The sequence below is a fragment of the Phoca vitulina genome, unplaced genomic scaffold, assembly GCF_004348235.1.
Source record: "Phoca vitulina isolate PV1807 unplaced genomic scaffold, GSC_HSeal_1.0 scaffold9, whole genome shotgun sequence".
Lineage (NCBI taxonomy): Eukaryota > Metazoa > Chordata > Mammalia > Carnivora > Phocidae > Phoca > Phoca vitulina.
Window position 1 is genome coordinate 17,091,685 of NW_022589712.1, and position 24,961 is coordinate 17,116,645.

Here is a 24,961-nt window from a genome sequence, read left to right on the forward strand (position 1 = left end):
CAGGAATGTGTTTGCTTTCATCCCCTTAGAACAGAGCTGGGGCCTATATTAAAACCCTTTGGAAATACTTAGGCTACTAGGAAGAGAAATGGGCAGCGAGGACTGTCAGAAACAATAAAAACACCAAACTCTGTTTTCAAACCGTGGTGGATAAGCCAAAAAGAAAACTGTTTTCAAATGTTCTGTGTTAAAACTCACAAAACTGACATTTAAAAGCTGTCATGGAAATCTCGATAATGAGTAGAGGCCATTCCTGTGCAGAAGGGGAAAAGAATCCTCCGCATTCAGGTGGAGAGATGGAGAGGGTCACAATCCTCGATGTCCACAGTGAAGCTCAGCCCTGGGGAAGGCTCAGAAAGGTCACTGTCTGAACTTCAGGCTGAAGCAATCAACACAAAGCAAAATGAACCACATCCGGGAGGAGTTCGGGGGCAGTGAGGCTGGTACCCGCCGCCCCCACCCCCTGCCCCCACCCCGCCTCCTGTCTCCATCAAGGAGGCTTTGCTCCCTAGTCTCCAAGATGGGGTTGCCCGAAATCAGAAGGGGGTGGGGGTCCAAGGAAGGGAGTTCAAAATCCTTCAAGTGTCAGCTCAGATACCACACCCCCTGAGGGGTCTTGATTGACCCCTCAAACACAGTGCACCTCCTTTGGGTTCCTGTAGCACATAGGGGTCACCCTATGGAAACATCACACCCTATGCTTCCTTTTCAGAATGAAATACTTTAAAAAGTAAAAAATTTCAAATGAACACATGTGGGAACGTGGGCACACATGGGCGCGAACACACACATTTAAGGGCCATCTGATGTAAACTGCCTGGCAAAGGTTTTGTGGTCTCTTACAGGCTGTAAGAGCCCACAACCTTGGAGACAGAGAGACTTGCCAGCATGGTAGGGCCAACTCCCAGGCGAGATCCACTTCCGGGGCCTCTCATGACAATGTCGCTGGCCTGGTCAGGAGTCTGTGCCTATCCTCTAGGGATGCATGTTTTTTGAGAGTTTTTACACTTTTGAGCGGACGTGTAACCAGAAAATGCCAATGACCATTGTGCACGGGCTCTCAGATTAAGCACGAGTGAAAATCAAATCCTGACTGGAGTCAGTAAAAGTTTCAAGTTGCAAAGGGATTATGACATTGGCCACGTAGCTCACCTCATTGAAAGATGTCACCAAGATGATAGTGCTGAGTTTGGAAGAGCATGGAATCTTCTATGCAAACATTCCGGTAATGGAGACCTTTGGAGCACAGAACAGCCAGTGGTTAAAGAATGATCTGCCATGTGATCAGACCTCATTAGTGAATTCTGAGGCTTTATAAATAAGCATTTTTAGAAACAAGCATTTTCAATGTGCAAGTTTTCCATAAATGGTATATTTGCTATTCGTGATAATGTGAACAAGTTCTAAACCAACATTTTTCAACCTACTAATACATATCTCTAGCCCTTAGCTAATTTCTTAAAATTTCAGTGTAAATCTTTATACACTACTTGACACTTCCATGGTTCCCAAGCCAACACGCTGGAAATCAGAACCCAGGCGTACTGAAACTGTGTGTGCACACGTGTATCTCCTCACTGAGCGGCAAGCTCCTCAAAGCCAGCTCTAACCAATGAAACATAGGAGAAATCTGTTGGAGATTTCTAGACAAGTTTTGCTTTTTCAAACACAGGTCTTGTCCTTTCCTCCTTGGCGCTTCCTGCTCTTTCTGCCAAGAATATAGTTATGACAACAGAACTGCAGCAAAAAATGTCAGAGGCCTCAGCCTTACCTCCCTGAGCCTCTCCACCAGCACTAGCAAGGGTGCCAATAAGGAAAATTAAACCTCCTGATTGGGGGAGACAGAGATTTTATGAATATCCAGTACTCATTTGCATAAATCCCTGGGCCAGATGGGCGTCTCAGGGAGCATGAGGTCACAAGTAATCTGATTGACTGGGCAGCTCTATCCCTCTGAATGAATGAGCACTTTGTCTTTGGGCTTATCCAGACGTCACTGATGAATTTAATTTGTTTGAATTGTCATCCGGGCTTGAGCACACCTGGGTACACCTGGCATTGTCGGTTTCCTAATACAATCTAGTTTTAAACATATTACTATCACTCTGAATGTAACAATATGCTCTTAGTTTTTCTTCCACAATATCCTGGCTGGGCTCCATTAGTCTTCCTGGAATTGAGCCCCGGTGAGAAGTGGTAAAACCAAGGCTTAGAGCCACACCCACCTGCTTAACCCAGCTCCGCAGCTCCCCAGCTAGAGACTTTGACCAAGCTACTTAAACACTCAGCTTTAGGTTCCACACCTGTCAAAAGACATCAGTAACCCGGACTTCACCAGACTGCCAGCAAAGAGCCTGTGTGTGTTATTTATCCCGTCGCATCCAATGCCCCTCTCTCCTCTTGCTGCTGATGCTAAATTGACTTGGAGCTTTTCCTGCTCTTTTCAATCTGAACCAAATCAGGAATTACCCACTTTGAAACTCTTCCATACATCATTTCTGGTAGTGCCAGAACCTGAGATTGACTTGTCACTCGTCAAATGACTGAGTTTGGCACCTTTCTCTATTCTCCCTGAGTCCCCCCAAACTATCCCATATCTAGGTCACATCTGATGATTGTTATTGGTTAGCGTCTCTCATATTTGGAGAGTCTCCTAAGCTTAGGGCTCTGTTGTATTCATTGTTCTCTCTCTAGCCCTAAAACTGTTCTTGGTTTTACCTAATACATGCTCACAGATTTGAAGAATGAATAAATGAATAAATGAGCTCCTTGAGCATTATATACATATTTGTAGTACAGAAGGATCCTAGTAAAGGGTTTTTGTGCATAAATTCTTAGCCGATGTTTGTAGTAGGAGAACATTCTAGCCCTAACTTCCCAGTTTTGGGGAATTCTCCCTAATTGCTATCAACTTCTTACCCCTTCCATCTCTCGGTGTTTTATAACTAGGGCAGTTCAGAAGCGCCCTAGAGTTACACAACCCTGTTACTGTGTTTTATAGTATCTCTGTTCTTCCCCAAACCTTCTCGCCACCAGCCTACTCAAGGGAGGGAAACTGGGACCCTTATCAAAATAGCACTGGCTAATCACTGAAAACAAAACAAAAAAATAAAACATCGATCCTGGCTCGTCAATTTGGTAACAGCAAGTTGTACGTGTAAGAGGTTACAATGGAATCCTGTGGTTACACATTTAATAATGGTGATAGCCACAACTGAAATTAATAAGCACTAGTATGTAACAGGCACTGTTCTGAACATTTCACTCATCACCTCTCTCCATAACCTAATGAGGCAGGTGGGATGATTATCCCCGTTTGTAACCCCTGAGATACACAGAGGTTAAGAAACTCGCCTAACGTGACCGGTAACTGGTGAGGCTGGGATTTGAGTCAAGGCTATCTGATCCGGAACTGGAACTCTTAACCACTGAGCTATACCAAAATTTATTGTTACTTTGGGGAAAGAATTTGGTGGCATTGGTCCAATCCAAAGAAGTCTCAGTTTTTGACTTACTGACTATAACTCCTGAAAGGACAGTTTCATGTCATGTCATTCCTCTCTCTCCCGATTGGATTGCAAAGATAAGGTCAAAGCAGAGTTCCACGTGGGCTTGCCTAGTCTTACTATGGCCTAGTCAGTACTTTTTTTTTTTTTTTTTTAAAGATTTTATTTATTTATTTGACAGAGAGAGACACAGCGAGAGAGGGAACACAAGCAGGGGGAGTGGGAGAGGGAGAAGCAGGCCTCCTGCGGAGCAGGGAGCCCGATGCGGGGCTCGATCCCAGGACCCTGAGATCATGACCTGAGCTGAAGGCAGACGCTTAACGACTGAGCCACCCAGGCGCCCCCTAGTCAGTACTTTTAAATTTCATTTAGAAGAACCTGTAATCTGGTTCCCACCCTCCCTCCTTCGCCGATTTCATAGAACGCATCTTGCTTGCGCAGAGAGCAAACCCCACCAGTCACGAGCCTACAGTGCTGTGTGCACACTTGGGCCAGGAATGAAAATAACCCACTGTAGTAACAATCCGTCATTCTGTCCATCTGCTGCCCTAGAGGGATCTTAAAATAGTTTCAATTCACCTTTAAAATCCACTGCTCTGTGAAGGGCTTGTAACACTTGGCAGCCTGAGGAGCCTGCCTGCGAAACAGGGCTGGCATTTGGACTACGGTTGTCCAGCTGTAAGCCTCTTTGGAGGGAAACAAACCATCCATTCATCCGGCCGTCTTCAGATTCCCCACCCCCCCAGCCCTCCCAGCAGAGGTGGAGACTACCTGGAGGAATGGCATTCTGGGGTTCTGTTCTTTCTAACTGAGGCTTGATTTTTTTTTTTTAATTTTTTAATTTGTCTACTCTTTTTTTTTTCCTGCCCTGCTAACCTTTTTCTGCCCCAACTCCCCAACCCTACAACTTTCTCCTTCTTTTAGCTTTCTTTTCTCCAGCCCTAAAGCTGGGGGATTGGGCATGAGTTGATGCTTAATTTTCCATCAGTTAATGGGGTGACCATATAATGGATCACCCAAACCGGGACCCCCTCGGAGGATGAAAAGAAGAGAGGTATTAATAATTAGAGTGGGAGTAATAGGAGCACACCGGGGCTTCTTGGGCAAGTGCAGACACGTGGTCACCGGTACTGTGACTCCATTGCTCAGCACCGAGAGCGTGCTTCGATACTCACCGCCCAGCAGCCGCGGGAAGAGCCTTGCCCGTTCTTGTTCTTGGCTCTACTGCCAAACTGTGGTCTAGGTCTTGAACAGAACGCGGTCGATGGGAATTAAAACAGGACAGATTGTTCTCTTTTTTGCTCACTGTATTTTCAGTCTATAATGATTCTTTTTTATCTAGTTCTGGATTTTTTCCAAAAGGTCACATTCTCAGTATTCAAGTAGTGTAGCCTAGCAGGTCTCTGCTCTGAATCTGAAAGTTACGCTGTCAAATTTCAATCTCACGCAGATTTTTTTGTCCCATTGTAGATCCTAATTAGGGTGGGAAACTGAGTTTAAAATAAACTTATGGTTTTGCTCCTTAAGTATTCTTTGGGATCGATGTTATCAGACTAAGACTAGCTTGCATGTGTAAAGAGTTTTGTTTAATTGCACATATTCTCATTGGAGATCCCAGAGGTAGGCTGCAAGAGTTCAAAATTTTTTTCTGTACACAGAACATACCACTTTGCATTGGGATCAAATTCTGGCAAGTAGGAACAAAGGGGGCATGGAGAATTAAGAGCATGAAGCAGAGTCTGAATGCACAATCTTATGTTCTAGTTGAAGCATCAACATATAGAAGCATCATGCTAAAGCTACCGTGTGCTCTTGGTTTTGTCTGTTTGTTGTTTGTGAATCAGCGTGCTCCAGTGAGTAGCAAACACTTCTGATTGTAACCAGTAGCCGCCCTTCCCCCACATCCTTGCCCCAGAGCCCACCTCTACTTCATAATGAAAAGACTGGCCTTCCCAGCTGCCCTGGCAGCCATGGGCATCCAAGGAAGTTTCGGTGAATTAAACCATAAAGGAAGTCTTCCCTTGAACTTCTGGAAAAACTCTTCCTCTTTGATAAAAGAGCCATGCAAGGGAAATCTTTGCCTCTGCCTTTTGGCTACAAACGGGGTGGTTGCAGTGTTCATGCCGGAGGGCCAAGCCTGCGGGCAAACGCCAACACACCGAAGGCAGCAGACGGAAGGATGGAGATCCCCTGGGTTGTTTTCCATCTCAGGAAGCCGCTAAAACCGTGTCGGAACTACCTACCTCTGGGCTTCTGGCTCTATGAAGAAATTATCTTTATGCGATAGTCTAAGCCACATTTAGCGCTCTGTTACTTACAGTTAAGAGCATCCTTTTTTTAAAAAAAGATTTTATTTATTTATTTGAGAGAGAGAGAGTTAGCAAGAGCAGAAACACAAGCAGGGGGAGCGGGAGAGGGAGAAGCAATTCCCTGCTGAGCAGGGAGCCCGACGCGGGACTCGATCCCAGGACCCTGGGATCATGACCCCAGCCGAGGGCAGACGCTTAACCGCCTGAGCCACCCAGACGCCCCGGTTAAGAGCATCCTCGATGATTCAGCATTTAAATGGCATTGCCACAGTTCACTGTCACACTTCTCCCCCTTCCGTGGCAAACTTTTTGTTGTATTCCTTTCACTCTCTTGAAACTAAATATCTAGGTAATAAAACTGACTTATGCACATAATTTAAAAAAATCAGTAGGATGCCCTGACTATAATATAAAGGAGAAATACTAAAAATAATTTTAAAGAAGAATATCCATGTAAATGGTAAATGTTTAGGCATCGCGACGCTAGAAGATGTGAGGAGGTGGTCAGGGCTTGCAAGTCTGGGTCGAATCACCGTGAATGTTGTAGCTCTCGTAGCAGCCCGCTGCAGGCACACTGGGGACGCAAATCCCAGCAGAGGTATAGACATTGGCATTGTGATATTTCAAAAGGTGAACAACTCTTGATAAAGTTCCAAACCAAACAGTGCACAATCTTACATGGACTTCAGCGGTAGCTGCATTCTCGAAAAATGCAGCGTACATTCAACCCACCCCGTTACTTTGTGAGGGTATGTAACATGGAGTCAGGATCCAGGATCACAAGACAACAGCCATGTTTATTTTATTATCTGATGGCACATTGGGAGGTGATGTGAGACTTTGGACAATTCTTTGCCGTGTGGCATTTGCCTGCACATCGCAAAAAAGTGATGGTGATCCCTAAATATTGTGAGAACCAAAAAATGCCCCCAAGAGTTTTCAAAGTGCCCTCCGGGGAGGTCCTGCAACATTCTCTCTCGCCACAGTGGACAGTGCATTGAGGTCCAACTGGTCTAGGGCAGGTGCCTGGCGGCACTCACCATGCACCAATGTCAGAAACACCCCTTAGTCCCTGCTCTGCAAGTCATAGGGATGCTCCTGTTTCTTTGGGGGTGGGTGTGGACAGGGGGAGAGAAAGTGCAGGAGCTCCTGGTGGATTGCTTAAGATAAGAACTCTTGCTGAATCTTGAGAGTCAACTCTTCACCCTTTCTCAGTATGGTGCACTTTTTCTCTGACCATTTATGGAGTCTCTGTTATGTGCAGGCAACAGTGGTTACTACTGGTAGAGTCAGGGCTGGCCAAGATTTCCTTCCTGCCCTCAGGCAGCTAGAAATCTAACGTAGAAATGGAGAAAAGTATCCAACTGAGATGGAGCAGATGTTCTCAGCCTGGGGTCCCAGGAATGTATTTCAACGGATCCTTTAATTTCTAATTTCTTGAAATTGCAGGCAAGATTGCATGTATATCTGTGTGTGTGTGTGTGTGTGTGTGCATGCAAATGTTTTTCTGGGTAGAGGATTCATCATAGATTTAATCACATTCTCAGAGGACTCCAGCGCCCTGTGAAGGTTACAGGACTGGTAAGGCGGTGCCACCTTATTTGATGGGTCTGTTCTCAATGTCTCTTACTCAGATACTTCTCTCATGGAAATTCTACCAGTAGAGGTTCATTTCTAATGAATGGATAGTTAGCATGGGTCTCTGTGGACATCCTCTTTCCAACAACATTCAGGGAATGTTCACTGAGGTTCTGCTGTGGGCAGGGCACTGAACTGAGGACCAATGGCCCAGCAGCAGATGGAATGGGGCTCTCAGGCGTGTGGCGGATGGGGATCAGGACACAGATGCTAGGGCAGCAGAAGTGCAAGATCTTTCGGGAACATAGGGGGTAACCTAACCCATTCCAGGGCAGTGGAGAAATTCTCAGGAGGAGATAATAAGCCATCCTGGGCTGCTAATTTCTGCCCCAATGTGAATGTGCACAGTGGCCACCAGGCTGGTGTGAACAGAGGGTCCTTGTCACAAGGACCCTGCCTTGGCTCTGTGGGCACGGGGAGGCAGCGTGGTAGAAAGGCTGAGTCGGGGTGGACAGCCTCCACCAGCACCAGGCCTCAGCTGTCTCCACTTTGTGTGGGTCAGTCACCGGCTGAACAGGTCAGACCTTGAAAGGATGACTCTGATAACATGACCTGCAATTGGGTGCATATTTCAAATTCCAGCTTATACGGACTATCGCTATTTGTTGCAAGAGTGTGTTTGGAAAGCAGACCGTGGACTATCTGGGATTGGAGAATGAGGGGGAGGGTGGTTTATAACTGAGAAACTATGTGCTGACTGGAACCATGTTGAAAGCAGTGTGGTTTCTATGGGGTTCATTCCGGAACTAGCACATGTCTGTCGTTCCAGAGGGAACAAGGCCTTTGCCGAAAAAGAAAACATACCTTGGTCAGGAAAACGCCAAACACTCTGCCTCTGCAGCTCCATGCAGTTCTCTCCACTGAGGGTTAACTTGTTCTGAGGCCATCTTGTCTTTGGAAACCCCAAAGTAGCAAAACACAGATCTTTTATGCCTTCCCCTCCTTTACTAAGAAGGAACAGGAATAATTGCCAATTCAGTAGGCTCCTTGCTCTTTTGTGCATTTTAAAGGCATTTGCTGTTTGGGATTTGGAAGAAAATCATGAGAAATGAGAATCTCTTGCTGCCTTGGCTGGAAGCAGGCTCATTGTTTGCAGAGAGAGCTGGTTTCCATGGTTTTGGACTATAGACAGCTGCATTTTTTTTCAAGAGTAGTTTTTACTTGCAACTGGATCTAATAAATAGCCAAGGTAGTCCGTCTTCCAACAGCAAGAGGTCTTAAAGTTCTTTGAAAACACCCTTGTATGTTATCATTCACAACCAACAGTACAAGCTTTGTAGTTATTAAAACTCATCCATTTCTCTCAGGATAGGCCCTGTTTGGCCCAAATTTCTGCTTTAATAAGAGCAGCCAATCCTGTTTCAGGCTCAGGGTCCTTGTCTTAAAAGTAAACCATCCTTCTCCTCTAAACTACAGGAGACTCAGGGAATGGTCTGGGAGAGGGGAGTAGGGCAGGAACCTGCAGTATTTGGGGCCAGGGGAGTGGCTGGGAGCTGAGACCAGCTTGGCTATAAGGAGGCCAGATGACTTCCCCTCTACCCAACAGCCTGGAGCAGGGCCTGCCCCCCACCCCCCACACACCCCAGGAGCTACATGGCACACAGCAAAGGAACCAACATGTGGAAACTGCCTCTTTTACCTTCTGTCCCTAAAACAAGACAAAGGACACATTTTTGCTTCTTCTTCTTCTTCTTCTTTTTTTTAATGTCCTATAAAAAAGAGCAATGTGCTAAAATGTGAAAAAAGTCTTTATGTCCTATTGAGACACAGCCTTGGAAATAAGGAGGATCAGATAATGAATTGAACAATTTCCATGACTCGTAGCAGTAGGAAAGCAACACACAGCGGCCCCAGGATGGCAAGCAGCAGGCTCAGCTCCGCGGACTGAACCTCAGCCTACGTCTGCCCGCCACGTGAACCACACACGCCGACCACGTGGCCCGTTAGCAAATACCTCTGCTCCTTTTCATCAGGAGTGAGCTATGTGGCTGCCATTAAAACTGCTACTGTTGCCATACTTTCTTTTTTTTTGTAGGATGTTATGGTCTTTCTCGAATGTATGGCAGTCGCTCTGTGTCATTTTTCGCTTTGTTGGCTTTCTTATCATTCGACCCTTCTAGTGCTGTTGGCTTTTGTTCAGATCTTGCCTTCCCACCTGGCTTGTTAGTTCTTTGGGAGCAGAGAGCACTGGGTTTTTTTACTTTTCAGATGCATTCTGTTTCCCCACCTAGAATGATTCTGGGTGTCACACAGGAAACCATCCGGGCCTGTGTTGGACTGTCATTCAAATGGCATTTTGGTCCCGTGAGACTAGAGATGACCCTTTTCTGTGACCCATCCTAGGCATCGTGGTTGTTGAGGGTTAGGGGGTTTCTGAGGATCACTTAAACACAAATTTGCTGCCAAATGTATAAAATGCGGATTAGCTAAATTGGATAGATTAGCTAAAATGAGACTAATGGTGACTAAGAGTAGAGTTTGGGAAGTTGAAGGAGAGGATTCTACTTTAATCTGCAATGTAAGCATCACAACATCTTATTTTTTGTAGCCTCTGCCTGTCCCCTTGGCAAGAAATAGATTTCTCCCCTATGTGGCTTGAGTTTTCTCATCTTGACTGAATAAACATTTGGCTCAGGATCCATTCTTTCTCTTCCTTGGGGACCAATCTGAGAATAATAATAATAATAATAATAAACAACATTTCCTTTCAAGTAACAGCACTAAACCTTTCAGGGCCAGGCGGATACAGTCAGAGAAGTTTGATTCGCACTCAGGAGAGTATTCCTTGGTGGAAGGAGACGCTCAAGAGCGAGTCTGTCCTCCAGGCTGAGTGTCACAGAGACCCCAGGCCCAAGCTTCACCCCCCCACAACCTCTGTAGCTTGGTTGACAAATGGGGACCAATATCAGGAATATTCCCCCTAGCTCAATTCAGTCTTATAAAATCATATAAAGTCACTTTCTCAAGTGTACCTTCAGGTGATGGATAATGTTTTAAAAAAAAAAATCACTGTGAATTCTGTAATAACACATTGCATGAATGTATTTCCATGTTGCTTCCACGAGGAAACTTCCATTTATCAGGAATCTAAACAACAGTCATGGTGAGACAAAAAGTGTTCTCCTCTGTGGTCTGCTGCTGTGTGAAGGGAAGCTGGGGGTGGACAAGGAGGGGAGGGGTGGGGGGAGGAGAGAAGCAGTGAGGTGGGCATGTGGGATGTGGGACTGAGTGTGAAAAAGCAGCTTCCACCACGTGCTCTGAGACCAGAGTTGATTTCAAGCCAACTCCCTTATTCTAATATTGGTGTCTTTGTGCTTAGGGATATTAAGTCAGAAGGAATTCTGGTGCATGGGATATAGAATCAAAAGTCCTGCATTTGAATCCCACTCCTCTTCTTTCTTGAGCAATGCGAGTTCAGGTGATTTATTTCACCTCTCCAGCTAGGATGCCTACATATGGAAAAGGGAGTGAATACCTCCGAATTGAGAAAGGACTTGATTAGATAACGCACAGTGGAAACATTGGAAAATGCCCCCGATTATCCCATCTAGACTCAGAGTTCTTAAGAGTTGTGTTGCTTTTTAAGAATTTACCAGCATATGACACAAATAACTGACCTAAAATAGACACATTTAATCAATATAGGATTAACTGTACAAAGTTTAATATGTGGAGATAACCTGAGTAAGCAAAGATGAAATAGTATTTTGAAAATTTTAAGTGTGAATTGCATTGTTGTCGCATATGAAAAATTAACTTATTCATTTAATACACCTTCATTAACTGATTCCTGACATCAGGCACTGAGTACCCACTAGGAAGTGCATGAAGAAATGCATCCTATAGGAGCTCATAGGATAGTCGGGGAAGCCAGACATGAACACAAACTATGAGAGCAATATTAACAGCACTGAGGAGGTAGCTATTGAAATGAATAGACAATGAGCTAGAATGCTTCTTTCTTCAATCGTGTGGGATCAATGGGGCTTATTATTTGTGATCCCTGAGCTCTGCACACTGAAGGTGGACAGACACCTGGATAATTGAGACCCTGGGTTACCCAGTACACAGTGGTCAGAAATCCTAAGAATCTCCTTTGAACCTCATTTTAACCTGCTTAGTTCCTAGGACCTCCAAGCGGAGCAATATGTAACTTTAGATTATTTTTCAGGCTGAGAATTAGACTTCCTTGAGCTCTGGGCAATGTTTGGGTTTGTTTCAGGGACCTCGGTCGACACAGAAGCCCCATGGCAGCTTCATTCTTGGGATGTGATCTTTTTCCAAGAATTGCTCAAAAAGTGCCCAAAAAGTCGGAGTGAGCTGACCTTTAAAAAATTAGATAAAAGGGGCACCTGGGTGGCTCAGTCGGTTAAGCATCTGCCTTCAGCTCAGGTCATGATCTCAGGGTCCTGAGATTGAGCCCTGCGTCCTGCTCTCTGCTCAGCCCCTTACCCCTTTCTCTCTCAAATAAATAAAATAAAATCTTTAAAAAAAATTAGATAAAAGACAGTGTTTTTTAACTGAAATACATTGCTGCCTAACTATTAAAGATATCTAGATTTCCGGTCCGAAGATGCTCAGTGACCTTTAGAAGTATGTTATCGTGGAGAGAGCCGTGCTGTATTTGCTGATGTTGGAATACACAGATATCTCCTTGCTATGTGACCAGCATAATTGCTTGGGCTTGTTCTGGGGTCTAACACAGAAAGGATTTTTTTTTTAAGCCTCTGAAGAAGCTCTGTTATTGAATTATTGATTTTACATTTCACTTGCCGCTTCCACAACCCTCCCACCACTTCCCTCGACACAGACATCTGGGACAAAGCTGCCGATGTTTTTTAACAAATCAGGTCAACTGCAATTCTAGATGATTTGTAGTTAATCCCAATTTCAGCTAGCTATTTTTTTTTTTTTTTTTTTTTTTTGTGGATTAGTTTTTCACCTAGGTAGCTAAACAGACTGTATTTAGCTCTAGTTTACAAAGATTCTAACAAAGCCACTTGCTATCAATGGGGGGGGGGGTTCCCTAGAGCTCACCACACTATCATACCATTGAAAGACAACTTATCAACTCGTGCACGAGTGTTTTACACCTCAGGTGCTTGAAAAGCTCTACAGGCACTTTTCTTTTCCTTTTTCCATTCATTCATTCATTCATGCATGCATGCGGTATGTCAGATTCTGCTGCTAGAGGTTGCATGATCAATGTCCCTTACAGGCTCTCCTGCTTCCGATATGCTGTAGGTTGAAGGTTAGTCACATTCTTTCCAAAATTAGTGAATTTAGCTTTTTTTTTTTGTTTCTCCCCGGGGCTCCAGCCTGCTTTCTTTGAGGGAAATGGTCAAGGTTTCCCGTGGCTTTTTCACACGTCCCACTCTCCTTCCTGTACACGGCAAGTACTCCAAGGTTGCTGCTATTGGAGGACCTTTTGCTGGCAGTGGCAGAGACATATGGCTGGGGAATCTCTAAGTCAAAGAAATCATCAGACTTTGCTGCTGAATTATCCAAGAAGGGATGGGCAAGAGCGGAGGGGCAGACATGACTAAGAAGAGAGACATGAGAAAGCCAAGAGCACCATCAAGGTGAAGGGAAGGGCGAACCGTGGCCTGACCACCCTTGAGGGGCATGCTGGGAAAGGAGGAGACCGGCATCTTTTGGGGACCCACCTGCCAAGGGGCTGTGTGCCAAGAGCCCAGCCACAATTTCATGCTAGGCCTGCGGGCCTGGCCTACATCTTTGTTTGGCTGTTTGGATCTAGCTTCCTTCTTTGGACAAATACAATTTATGTCCACTAAAGAAAAGCTTGCTACGCGTTTTCTCTCCATGCTTTGGAAAGTTACCAAAACCGGAAAAGGAAAATCCTATAAATCTCTGCTCATCCAGATCTTTCTTGTTCTGAAAAGAAGCCCAGCACGAGTTCCCCATCAGGGCAACCTTCTCTAACTCCTCCAGCCCACACTGAGTTCTCCCCGAGAGCCCCGACGGATTCACGGCCGAACCACGAAATTCAGTCATTAATCATCCTCCACCACAGAGGGGCTGTGGAGGCAGGAAATCCCAGGACAACCTGGAGGCCGGGATACCCGGAGAGCTGGGTCCTGGGCGGGCTCTTCTTCTCCAACACCTCAAGTCATGTGCAGTCTCGCTTTTCCCATCTGCATCCCCCAAAACACGGGCTGAGTAGCTGTACGTTGACTTGAGGCTCTAAGACTACATGCTCACGCATTGCTTTCTCATGGCTGGTTTCAAGTCACAAGAGCAGAAATTGTGTTTCAAATGGTTTCTTCTTCCTCTTCACATGGCATCCCAGAGCTGGCACGCAGTACTTTGTCTACTCTTTCTGGAATGTGCTACACGTCAGGCACTGTGCTGCGTGCTAACTGGCAGGTGCCACCGACACACTGACCGTCTGCAGAGCATTCAGTGATTCTCCCAATCTGACCAGCGTCGGAATCTCCTGGAGGCTTGTAAGAATGCAGATCGCTGGGCTGCGCTTTCAGGGTTTCTGATTTTATAGGTCTGCCGCCCCAGATTTGTATTCCTGACAGGCGGCCGGCTGATGTCGATGCTGTCGGGTGAGAGAACCACATTGTGAGAACGGGTTTGTTCTCACAGGGGTGCTACCTTAGCCACGTGTCCTTATATTAACCGCTGCCATCTGAACGCCTCTTAAGAAAGGATCACCCTCTGTTTGAAAAAAAAAATGCCTTGAGGAGCCTGCTTGGATGGGGTGAGACCCTTGGGATGTCCGCCAGCGTCAAGATACCAGGAAGGGGAGTCACTCCTCAGGACACCAGGCATGGAACTGGGGAGGTTTGCTCCCAAACGGAGACTCATGAAGAGCCGAGAAGGGAGGCAGGAGAAAAAGGACCAGGGGAGGTGGGGGACCAGGCTCTCCTGTGAAAGATTTTGTGTCGTGCTGTAAAACCCGTCTTAAAAAAAAATTATTTTAATTCCAGTATAGTTAACATACAGTGTTATATTAGTCTCATGTGTACAATATAGTGATTCAACAATTCTATGCATTATTCAGTGCTCACCATGATAAGTGCACTCCTCATCCCCTGTATTTCATCCGTCTCCCCACCTACCTCCCCTCTGGTAACCATCTGTTTGTTCTCTATAGTGAAGAGTCTGTTTTTTGGGTTGTCTCTTTTTTCCCTTTGTTTTGTTTCTTAAATTCCACATGTGAGTGAAATTGTGATATTTGTCTTTCTCTGACTTATTTCGCTTAGCGTTGTGCTCTCTGGATCCATCCATGTTGTTGCAAGTGGCAAGATTTCATACTTTCTTATGGTTGAGTAATACTCCATTGTAGATATATACCACTTCTTTATCCATTCATCTATCCATCTAGGGTTGCTTCCATAATTTAGCTATTATAAATAATGCTGCAATAAACATATGGGTGCATATATCCTTTTGAACTAGTGTTTTTGTATTCTTTGGGTCAATACCCAATAGTGTGAGTACTAGATCATATGGCTCTATTTTTAATTTTTGGGGAACCTCCATACTGTCTTCCAGAGTGGCTGCACCAGTTTGCATTCCCACCAGCAGTGCTTGAGGGTTCCTATTTCTCCACATTCTTGCCAACACTTGTTGTTTCTTGTGTTTTTGATTTTAGCCATTCTGACAGGTGTGAGGTCATTGTGGTTTTGATTTGCATTTCTGTGATGATGAGTGATGTTGAGCATTTTTCCTGTTTATTTGCCATCTGTATGTCTTCTTTGGAGAAATGTCTGTTCATGTCTTCTGCCCATTTTTAAATTGGATTATGTTTTTTTTCTTTTTCTGGTGTTGAGTTGTCTAAGTTCTTTATATATTTTGGATACTAATCCTTTATCAGATATGTCATTTGCAAAACCTGTCTGTATTCCCTGTCTCTGCCCTACTGACCCTCCCCAAATCTTCAACACAAATAAGAAGGAACTCAGGGAAAAAGAGACCGTGAGAAGATTCTGGAAAACACAAGAATCCTACAGAGGGTCTCAAGGCTCCACAGATGGCAGGACTGGAATTCATGGTGGCACTGGAGCCCATCTTGCCCAGCATTTCAGGGGTGGGAGAGCTTCAAGGGCATCTGGGTTACTCCATGGCTGAAAGCCGAGTTTTCCATGCGTTCTTTCAGACCTAGACAAGCATTTATTTTATTTAATATTTTAATTTTAAACATTAGGTCTTTAAAGAAAGAATGGACCTGAAATTCCATTAATATGGCTTTAATCACAATGATATCCTATTGCAGTAGTGCTATGAATTTTTTCAAACTTAAAGTGTTCTTTGATCTTCACCAGATCTCTGATCTTGTCAGAGAGCAAGGGCTGGTGTTAGTTTGACATTTCTATTGGGAAACAGAGGCAAAAGAGATGAGCCATCAAAGCACGGTTTAGAGCGCGGTTCTCATGACAGCAGGTCCAGGGAGCGTCCCCCAAGGTGACCTGGGGTAGGGCCTTTGTTCTTTGCACCCTATTTTCCTCTCAAATGAGCTAGCTACAGAGTTCAATTCTAATTCTGAGAAAAATCAACATTTAAAATAGCATTTTGGAATATTCCAGGAAGGAGGTTAAATCATTTTGTCCTTAACATCTGAGTCTCAAATCCAGAGCCTTAGCTTTTTCCTTTAAAATCTGCATGTCGTTTGCCTGCAGGAGGGAAGTAGGGAAAAGTGTGATCACACTTTACTCTCTCTCTCTACATTTTCCAGCCACATGTTATACTCTGATATAAATCTTGTAGCTAGAATATAAGATGTTCACAGCCAAATCCCTCCATTTTTTGGCAACACAGGCGCCATCTGTCTTTATGGTCGACAAACAAATCAATTTCATTCTAAATCAAAATGAGGGGTTTCCTAGGCAGCTGTAGGGGCTTTCCAGCACCGGCCCAGGAGAATTCTGGGATGGGCAGGACCCAGAGGCCCGCTCCCACTTAACTCACCTTTTTCAGGTACCATCTCTAGTCAGGTGAGGTCAAGTTTATTTATTTCTTTTCTTTTTTTAAAGATTTATTTATTTGAGAGAGGAGAGAGAGTGCACGTATGAGCGGGAAGGGCAGAGGGAGAGGGAGAGAGAATCTGAAGCAGACTCCCACTGAGGGGGGAGCCTATCTCCCGACCCTGAGATCACAACTTAAGCCGGAACCAAGAGTTGGCAGCTTAGCCAACTGTGTCACCCTTGGACCCCAGGTGAGGTCAATGAGACTCCTTAACAGGGAAGAGGACAAGATCCCACAAAACCTGGCCAAGAGGGGTTTGTGGTCCAAAAGAGGAGCAGCTTCATGTTGCGGGGCGTGAGTACCAAGGCGGACCTTTCCTCTCTCCCCCTTGGCTCCCTAATGTGCCAGATTCATTTCCTTCTTATTCATTTCCTGCCCTTAAGTGAGGATCTCTGCTTCACAGAAAACAGTGCTAAGCGGTAGGGACTGGAAGCAGCCTGCCCTAGTTAGTAAGCAGGTGGCAGAGTCAGGATTCGAACTCGTGTTATGCCAAGCCCATATCCTATGCTAGTCCATCCACTGGTTCCTCAAAGCCTGCCTGTGAGAAAATAAGAATGAGTGACTTCTTTCATAAATATAAATTCATCTCTTTTTAATTTGAAGACTATGTTCTTAGGTTTTTTTGGGGGGGGGTGTTAAACTGTCCGTTTTTTTTTTTTTCCTCAAAATCGTAGTGGTATAGAGTAATTCTTTCCTCCTCTTCCTCCGTTCTTTTCCTGTTTTCTTTTTGTTTTGACTTGACCAGGAAGAAAAACCCCTGGCCATTCTATTTTGGTTCCATGTTTCCCTTCTTTTTCTTTTTTCTTTTTTTCATGTTACATAAATTCCCGAAGCCTGGGATCCCTGCTTAATCCGAAGTAACTCATCAGAGTTTAAGAATAGCTCAGCTCTGACGTCAGGGCCACCCCCGCGGTCTCGGTTTCGCGCTGGAACTGTGATGTAGGAGTCACTGCCGCAGCGCATTTGGTTCCCAAGCGACGCTAAACTTGAACTAGGACTACTGAGGACGTCTCAGTGAGAGGTCATCCCTTCCCTAGGCTGAAGCTTCTTTCTCCTTTAAGATTTCTGCTTTCTTCTCTGGATTCTCCGAGTATCTGGTTTCTTGCATGGCTCGAATGTGCAAATCGGCCCAGATTCTTCGAAACCACTTTTATTCCGTTTTCTACACAGTTAATTGATCATGGTGAAGCCTGAGCACGTTCGTTCTATTTCAAGCGTTCTGCTAATTTTGACAAGCGATGGGAAATTGTATGGGGCCGCGTTAAGAAGTGACAGCCACCTTACCCTTGAACGAAGCGCTGCGATCGGGACCCAGGGAGCAAATCTGCAGCTTGATCGGCAAGCTCCCCGTGCTGACTTCACATTCCATGGTGTTAATCAGCCGTGGGACAGAGCTGCCAGTGACCCCGCGACTTCTTTGAACGCCGGCCCCCGTGGACTCAGGGCAGCTGCGAGCCGTGCACTCCCTCGGCCTCAGAGCCACGTCTTCAAATACCGCCCTGTCTGCACCATCCCGGCTTCGGGCCCCTGGAGGGTCTCTCGGCTCCGAGTCCTTTAATTTCCTTTATGGACGTAGTAAATCATTCCACACACCACTGAGCAGGGGAAAAGCCCGATTTATTAGACCTACCTGCTTGGTTCTTATGGAGTAAGATTCCCACATTGAATGATTTTCTCTCTTCCAGTTTTTGCTTTTCATAGTTTTGAATGCTTAAGTAAAAGATGTCTGGAGTATCCCTCAGCAGCTGAGCAGGGCAGTGCTGGTCCTGTCAGGCCTCTAGCGACAAGCTACTGTCACTTCTCTCTCTCTCCAGCTTATTGCACCTTCCTCTTTCCCACGGCATCTCCCCCCGCCTTCTGCCCCCCCAAATAAATAAATAAATAAAATCTTAAAAAAAAAATCTATATAGGTCCCTGATTTTGATATGGTAAAATAAGCCCAAATGCAAATGGCAGTTCAAGTGTGGATGTATATTTTGGGCGTTGTGCCCTCTAATACCTGAGTGTATGTGCTACTCATTTCTTGTTTCTCATAACTAATGAGTCCAGTTTTTACCCAAATGAACTCACTCTTGTGAATTATAAGTATCATCTAAAAGAGAATAGATTTTCCCAAAAGCCAAAAAAGTTGAAGAATTTAGAATTCCTTGGTCTCCAAATTAAGACCAACAACATCTCTTGCTCTTTGATCTTTCTTTTTCTCTTGAGGGGAACATGACTTTGATAGAGAAGTGTTGATGAAAGACGCCTAGAAGAAACCATTAACCTTAATGAGTTAAAACATCGTGATCAAATTTACTTTGCTTTATATTTGGTTTTTTACTCCTCGCATCCTTTTTGACACTTAGGAAATATGTGGATTCCCGGAACAGAGTAAAAGGAGACTCATAGGGAGGGAAGTAGACAAGCACTCCCTGTTGTACATTATCTAGGTTTTTCTCCCCTTCCATTTGCATTTATTGAAGCGAGACAATTGTAATGCAGAATGGTATTTAGGATCTTGTTTTCCTGGCTGCCTGGTTAGGAAGTGACCACAGGTCCTTTAGGAGCTGCTCCGATTATTAGTATAGATGGAATTAGATTCCTAGATTGTTTTCTTCAGTCTCTGAAAGGGAGCAGAGACTGGGAGTCTCTTACTCCAGCTACATCACGAAAAGCCACTTAAAGCAATTCAAATAGAAATTAGTGATTAAAAATCTAAACAAAAGCAGCTTTAAAAAAATACTTCTCTTTCCTGATTTCTGGAATAGTTTACTTGAAATTTATCCTGAAATTTTAAGAATTGTTTAAACAAACTGAATAGCTAACTAACTAAAGCCTACCCCAGTTCAATGATCTTTTGTCATGTCACCTTGTTTTATTTTAGTTACAATATTTATCATTATCAGATTATCTTGCTTGTTTGTTTATCTGGGAAAGAAATGGAATCCAGGAAGGAAAATGGAAACTGAGTACCTTTTCGGCCTAGAATGTTAGATTCTTGAGATCAGAGACTTTATCTTGCTCACTGCTGAGTCTCTAGGTTTAGCACAGCACTTCGCACATAGTAGGGCTTCCATAAGTCTGAATGAATGAATGAATAAATATTTCCATCTGCAATAACTTTCCCAGGTAAATTATTATTATTGCTATTATTATTATTTTGCTATTACACAACAAAGTTGCATAAATAATTTGGATACTGAGCGAAAAAAATTAAAGTGGGATAGGCCTGGGGTGCCTGGGTGGTTCAGTTGGTTAAGCATCTGCCTTCAGCTCAGGTCATGATCTCCGGGGTCCTGGGATTGAGCCCCGCGTTGTGTTCCCTGCTCAGTGGGGAGTCTGCTTCTCCCTCTCCCTCTGCCTCTTCCCCCCGCTCATGCTGTCTCTCTCTCAGATAAACAAAATCTTTAAAATAAAATAAAATAATAAAATAAAAAAGTGGGATAGGCCTAGGGATCAAGAACCCAGAGCCCAGTGGCAACATCTATGTATAAACTTTTGGTTGGAAATATTGGATTACACTCAGTGTCCATTTGTTGTGTGATAAGGTGACTAAATTTTTATGACATACTAATAGTCCTAGAGTTGGTTATTAAATAGAAGGCTATTTTGTGAGATAGCAATATTCGGTCTGAAAATATCCAATTAGTGAATAAAGAAAATAGAAATAGGGCATTTGACATAAAATAGGCAATTAAATTGACAGAAATGGAATTAAGTGACATTTGAAGGCTTTTTTAAAAAATCAATCACTGGCAACTATTTTTCAAAACCTTTCTTTCTTTCTTTCTTTCTTTCTTTCTTTCTTTCTTTCTTTCTTTCTTTCTTTCTTTCTTTCTTTCTTCTTTTCCTCCCTCCCTTCCTTCCTTCCTTTCTTCCTTCCTTCCCCGATTACTATATAGAATAATTCTTTGACTCAATACTAGGGAAGGGCAAGTTTATTTGTAATATAGTCCTAGTGGAACTGAAAGTTACTTTAGCAGTGTGCTCTTATTTGATATTAGGTCATTTTCTTGGGAAAAACTTAAGCACTTTACCGAAGAATTTCAAGATTACTTTTCACATTTTGATGAGGACCTGGTGAAATTGTACCATTCAAAAAATAAGAAACAAAGGTCCAGGGGAGACTGTCTGAAAACCAGGTTGAAGTTACAAGGAGTTGCCTTATAATTCCCAGTCGTCACCATTGGATTTTGTCAGTTGTTTGGTCTGGTTGTGTTCTGTGTAGCAGAGAACCTATTTGATCAATACATTTTTTCCCTCATTAAGGTAAACTCTAAATTCACATGTGATGACTGAGCATCAAACGATAAGAAGCAGAGTTGAACCTTGAGAAACTTAATAGAATTTTATAATTGAGAAATGGAGCTTGACATTTCTGAGGAAAGTGATAGTTTGTGACAGAGCACCTAACAATGTGGCAAATCAGGGAATGGATTGGACTGAACGGAGGCATTTTAAATGGTTGATGCCATGACACAAAGCAGGTAGAGAAGAGCTGGCTCTCCTGAGAAGGCGCCATTACAGCGGCGGCCTGGGTATGTTCACCCCCAACCCGGGCTCCCCTGGGCTAACACGCAATGCCAGACCCAAGGCAAATTCAAATGGTGAATGTAGTTCTTGTTGAGAGTGAAAGCTATCCCAGTGAAACACCACAATCGAGTTGGAAAACTCAAAAAGAGATACACGTGTGCGTAGGAGCAGAGAATGGGACTTCTGTGAGGTAGAGGAGAGCACTAGGCAGCACAGCCGGAAGAGCAAAGTTGGCCATGATCCTGTAAGTTCAGCCAATGCAGACTCAAGGAGGGATCTGGAGGGTTAAATCCACAGAAGTTGTATACACCAGGGAGGGGAACCTTGAATAATAGTTGGCTAGTTAGTTTAATTGAGAGAGGTGAAGTTGATAATTTTCCCAAAAAATCCACTTTTGGTTGTGAACTATTGCATGCTCTTTCCCTGAAATCACTGCTCCAAGCTCAGTGCCTAGGAGCCCTAGTGATTCAGATGGTGAAGTGGCTTTACGCTAAAATGGCCAGTCCATGCTATGCATGCCTCTGGAATTCACCATCAGTATTGAAAACACACGTTTCTCAGAGCTTACATTCTGTCTCACAGTCTCTTCTCCTTAGAACCCTGGCTCCCGGGCTCCCCTCCCTGCCCACGCAGCCTCCCTCAGCGTTAATGCCCACCATGCATTCAAACAGGCTGTGGTAATATTCACAAGAGCAGTAGTCCTCAAGTTAGGGTGAGGGAGCTTTGCTGAGCTAAGATGCTAGACACCAGCAAGGCTCACCCACAAGGATCGGGCTTGAACATTCGGATTCAAATTCATGCATTCACAGGTTATAGTTTGCCACATGCCATGAACCTATATATCACTTGAGACTGGTTAAAAGTAAAATATTAAATATGCATCAGTTATGAGTCTATTGCAATTTATGTGGAAGTGCTTTGGAAACTGGAATGCCTTTAACCTTTTTCTTGGTCACAGACCACTCTGAGAATCTAGTGAAAGCATGTACCCCTTCCCAAGAGAAATACATAGAGTATGGTTATACCTATAACATTTTGCATATAAATTCAAGAAGTTCACGGATCATCTGATGTCATAGATTCCCTGACCTAAAGGGATTTATAAATATAAAATGTTATTAAGAGTATTCTTTTTACATTTAAATGAACAGCAGAATGTAGAATTGTACATTTAACATGATCTCAATGATACACTACATATAGGAAAGTATACGTATATAGAAAAGACCGGAAAGACATGCACTAAGATGTAAGTAGTACTTCCATTTGGGTGGTGAATTTGTGATGTATTTTACTTTTTTTCTATGAATTTGTTATATTTTCCCAATTTAAAAATGATATTTTTACCAGCTTATTTTCACAAAAGTAGCTGTTTATTGTGACCAATTATGGAAATACTGGGCAGAGCCCTCAAAAACAAATCTAAAAAGACAGACACGGTGGTGGTCACTCTTCTGGGTGGCTGTTCATTCACAACATTTACCAGTCTCTGGGATCACGTGATCTGTACCACAGGAATTTTCCTCCTGGTCTTCCAGTTGGTGCAGGGGTGGGGGCCTGGCTCAGCTGAATCAATCATTGTCTTTTCTCAAGATTTTCTGAACCATAACTAGCAAGGAGCCAGCCAGTTCCTCTGTGATGACAGAAGTTGTGAGTGAGGTCTAGAAGAGGGGAGGGGGGACACACTTCCTGCTGGTCTGCAAGGAGAGAGAGAGCCAGAGAGACACTTCATAGTTCCCGGTTCTAGTCCCCTGTGAGCCCAGCTCACCCTCGTCCTTCTTGCGTTTTGGTTTTTCAATTCTCCCTTTGATTTATACCTTGTATTCTTCCAACAAATTTCCCTTTTGTCTGAACTAGTTAGAGCTGGATTTCTGGCACCGGAAACCAGCAAGTCCACACAATTAACAAAAGTATATTTTTAAGTATTCAAGAATCAAATTTGACCCAAGTTGTGAAATCAATGAAATCGACAATATTTCTTCACACAGAAGGTGGCTGGCTCAGGGGGTGTGGCACTGTGTAGGACAGAGGGAGTTCAAAAAGCAGAGACAAATGGGGATTATTGGTGCAGATCCTTAGCTCCTTCTGTTCATTTAGAAGGTGGAAATTGGCTTCTTGGTTCTATGTAGAAACGAACAATAATGGGATTGTTCAAACCCTGGTTATAACCATAAAAATTACAGGTCACTTCTCTCACTTATGAATGTGATGCTTGGGATAACAAATTTACAAGTGAATGAAAGATAAACATGTTTTCTAATTCAATGAGCTAGAAAACAATCCCTTCGTTAATTTGGCAACCTGAAGATATCTGAACTCTGCTAAAGAGAAAATCTCAGCAAATTGGTAGAGATACTCCATGAGAATAAACAACTTTACAGAGGAGTTTGTGCTCTTGACATAGCATGGCCAATTCCATTTCAACAAATGTTTAACCTGTAATGAAAGTGGTTAGAAATACCAGGGCATGGCTTAATTATTCTAGGAATATTTGACATAGTGAAATTTCAAAAGACCAGCTTAATTAAAATATAACTCATCCGAGCTAAAAGCTCCAACTTCAAATCCAGTTCTATCTGTATCCTATGGAAAATAATATTTTCTATTGGCAAATGTGTGTTTCTACTGAGTTTAGAAATGGCCTGCCCCAGACAATGTGGTAAGCAGGCCATGATAGAGCCAATTCCAACTTTGGAGGCTGGTTAGAGTGGTAAAGCCAGCGGGAAAGGATTTTGAGTTCACATCCAAACCAACTCTAAGATAATGAGACCTAGATTTTTTAAAAAAATCAACATACTATAACCTACGTACTCTAATTCAAGTAAAAGATATGTTCACATTTCTTGGAAGCCAACAGATATCATTATCACAGTATTTTAGATTGGGACTTTGAATCATCTGATCTTACATGCCCGATGTCTTTAGATGATTCTAGATTTGGGATTTGATGAGATAGCTATGAAATCAGCACTTTCGGCAGGCAGGGCTTTCAAACTAGGTAGAATCTCAAGTGTTTATTTTATTGTGGGTTTTGATATGAATTACTAAACTACTTTTTAGAAACGTACCAATTTTATTCCCATCAGTGGATTATTTCGTCATGCCCTCTGTTCATCCCGTGCATCAGGACACTTAACTCTGTCTGCCACTGAAGTACCAACAGTAATGTCACATTGTTTCACTTCAAATTTCTTTATTAATGAAGATAAACATTTTCTCTTCTTAGCCTTTTGCAGAGCTAAGTTCTGAGAAGTAATATGTTCTTTGCACACATTTACTCCTTTTATTGATTTATGTGAGTTCTTTATATAGTAATTTCAATCTTTCTTCTGCCATTTTTGCCACAAATATTTCCCTGTTTTATCTTATTTTATTTTATTTTATTTTATTTATTTTTTAAGTAGGCTCCACGCCCAGCAAGGAGCCCAATGTGGGGCTTGAACTCATGACTCTGAGATCAAGACCTGAGCTGGGATCAAGAGTCAGATGAGATCAAGAGCTGGTTGCTTAACCAACTGAGCCACCCAGGCACCCCTCCCTGTTTTTAAACTGTGATACTTTTTTTTTTTTGAGACTCAGCAATTCTTGCTCTTTTTTTCTTTGTGATTTCTCCCATTGTGTTTACCTTTAAAGTCCTTCCCTATCCCCAAATCAGATACCTCTGATTAATGTTCACTTTCACAATGTAACATAAATCCTATCAATTCACTGGATCAGAGAGGCATATTTGGGGTAATAGAGTGAAATCGCTTTAATTTTGAATAGTATGTTTTTCTTTATGCTATTTAAAAAAAAGAGAGAGAGAAAAGAGGGCAAAATGGAAAGGCAAATACCCATAGTCCCTGAGATCCTAGGGTGTTTGTTGGGTCTGAGTGTGTAGAAGAGGAAACCAGCAGTGACTTGCCTCTGCCCTCGCAGTGCTTCTGGGTTTCAAGTTAGTGTTCTGGCCAGAGTCAGGAAAATAGCTAGAGGCCTGGATTTGCTAACAGCCCCAGT

General features: G+C 43.5%; 1 protein-coding gene across 1 annotated transcript in view; it reads right to left on the minus strand.

Annotated features, from left to right (window-relative positions):
- Positions 1–237: 237 nt before the first annotated feature.
- Positions 238–24,961, minus strand: part of UST (uronyl 2-sulfotransferase) — a 326,823-nt gene continuing 302,099 nt past the window's right edge. The window contains exons 8-9 of the mRNA XM_032407698.1: positions 1,153–1,236; positions 238–340 (exon numbers count right to left, since the gene is read on the minus strand). Of these exons, the coding sequence (XP_032263589.1) occupies positions 1,154–1,236 (83 nt within the window). The 3' untranslated portion in view covers positions 238–340; position 1,153. The remainder of the gene's footprint in view (positions 341–1,152; positions 1,237–24,961) is intronic.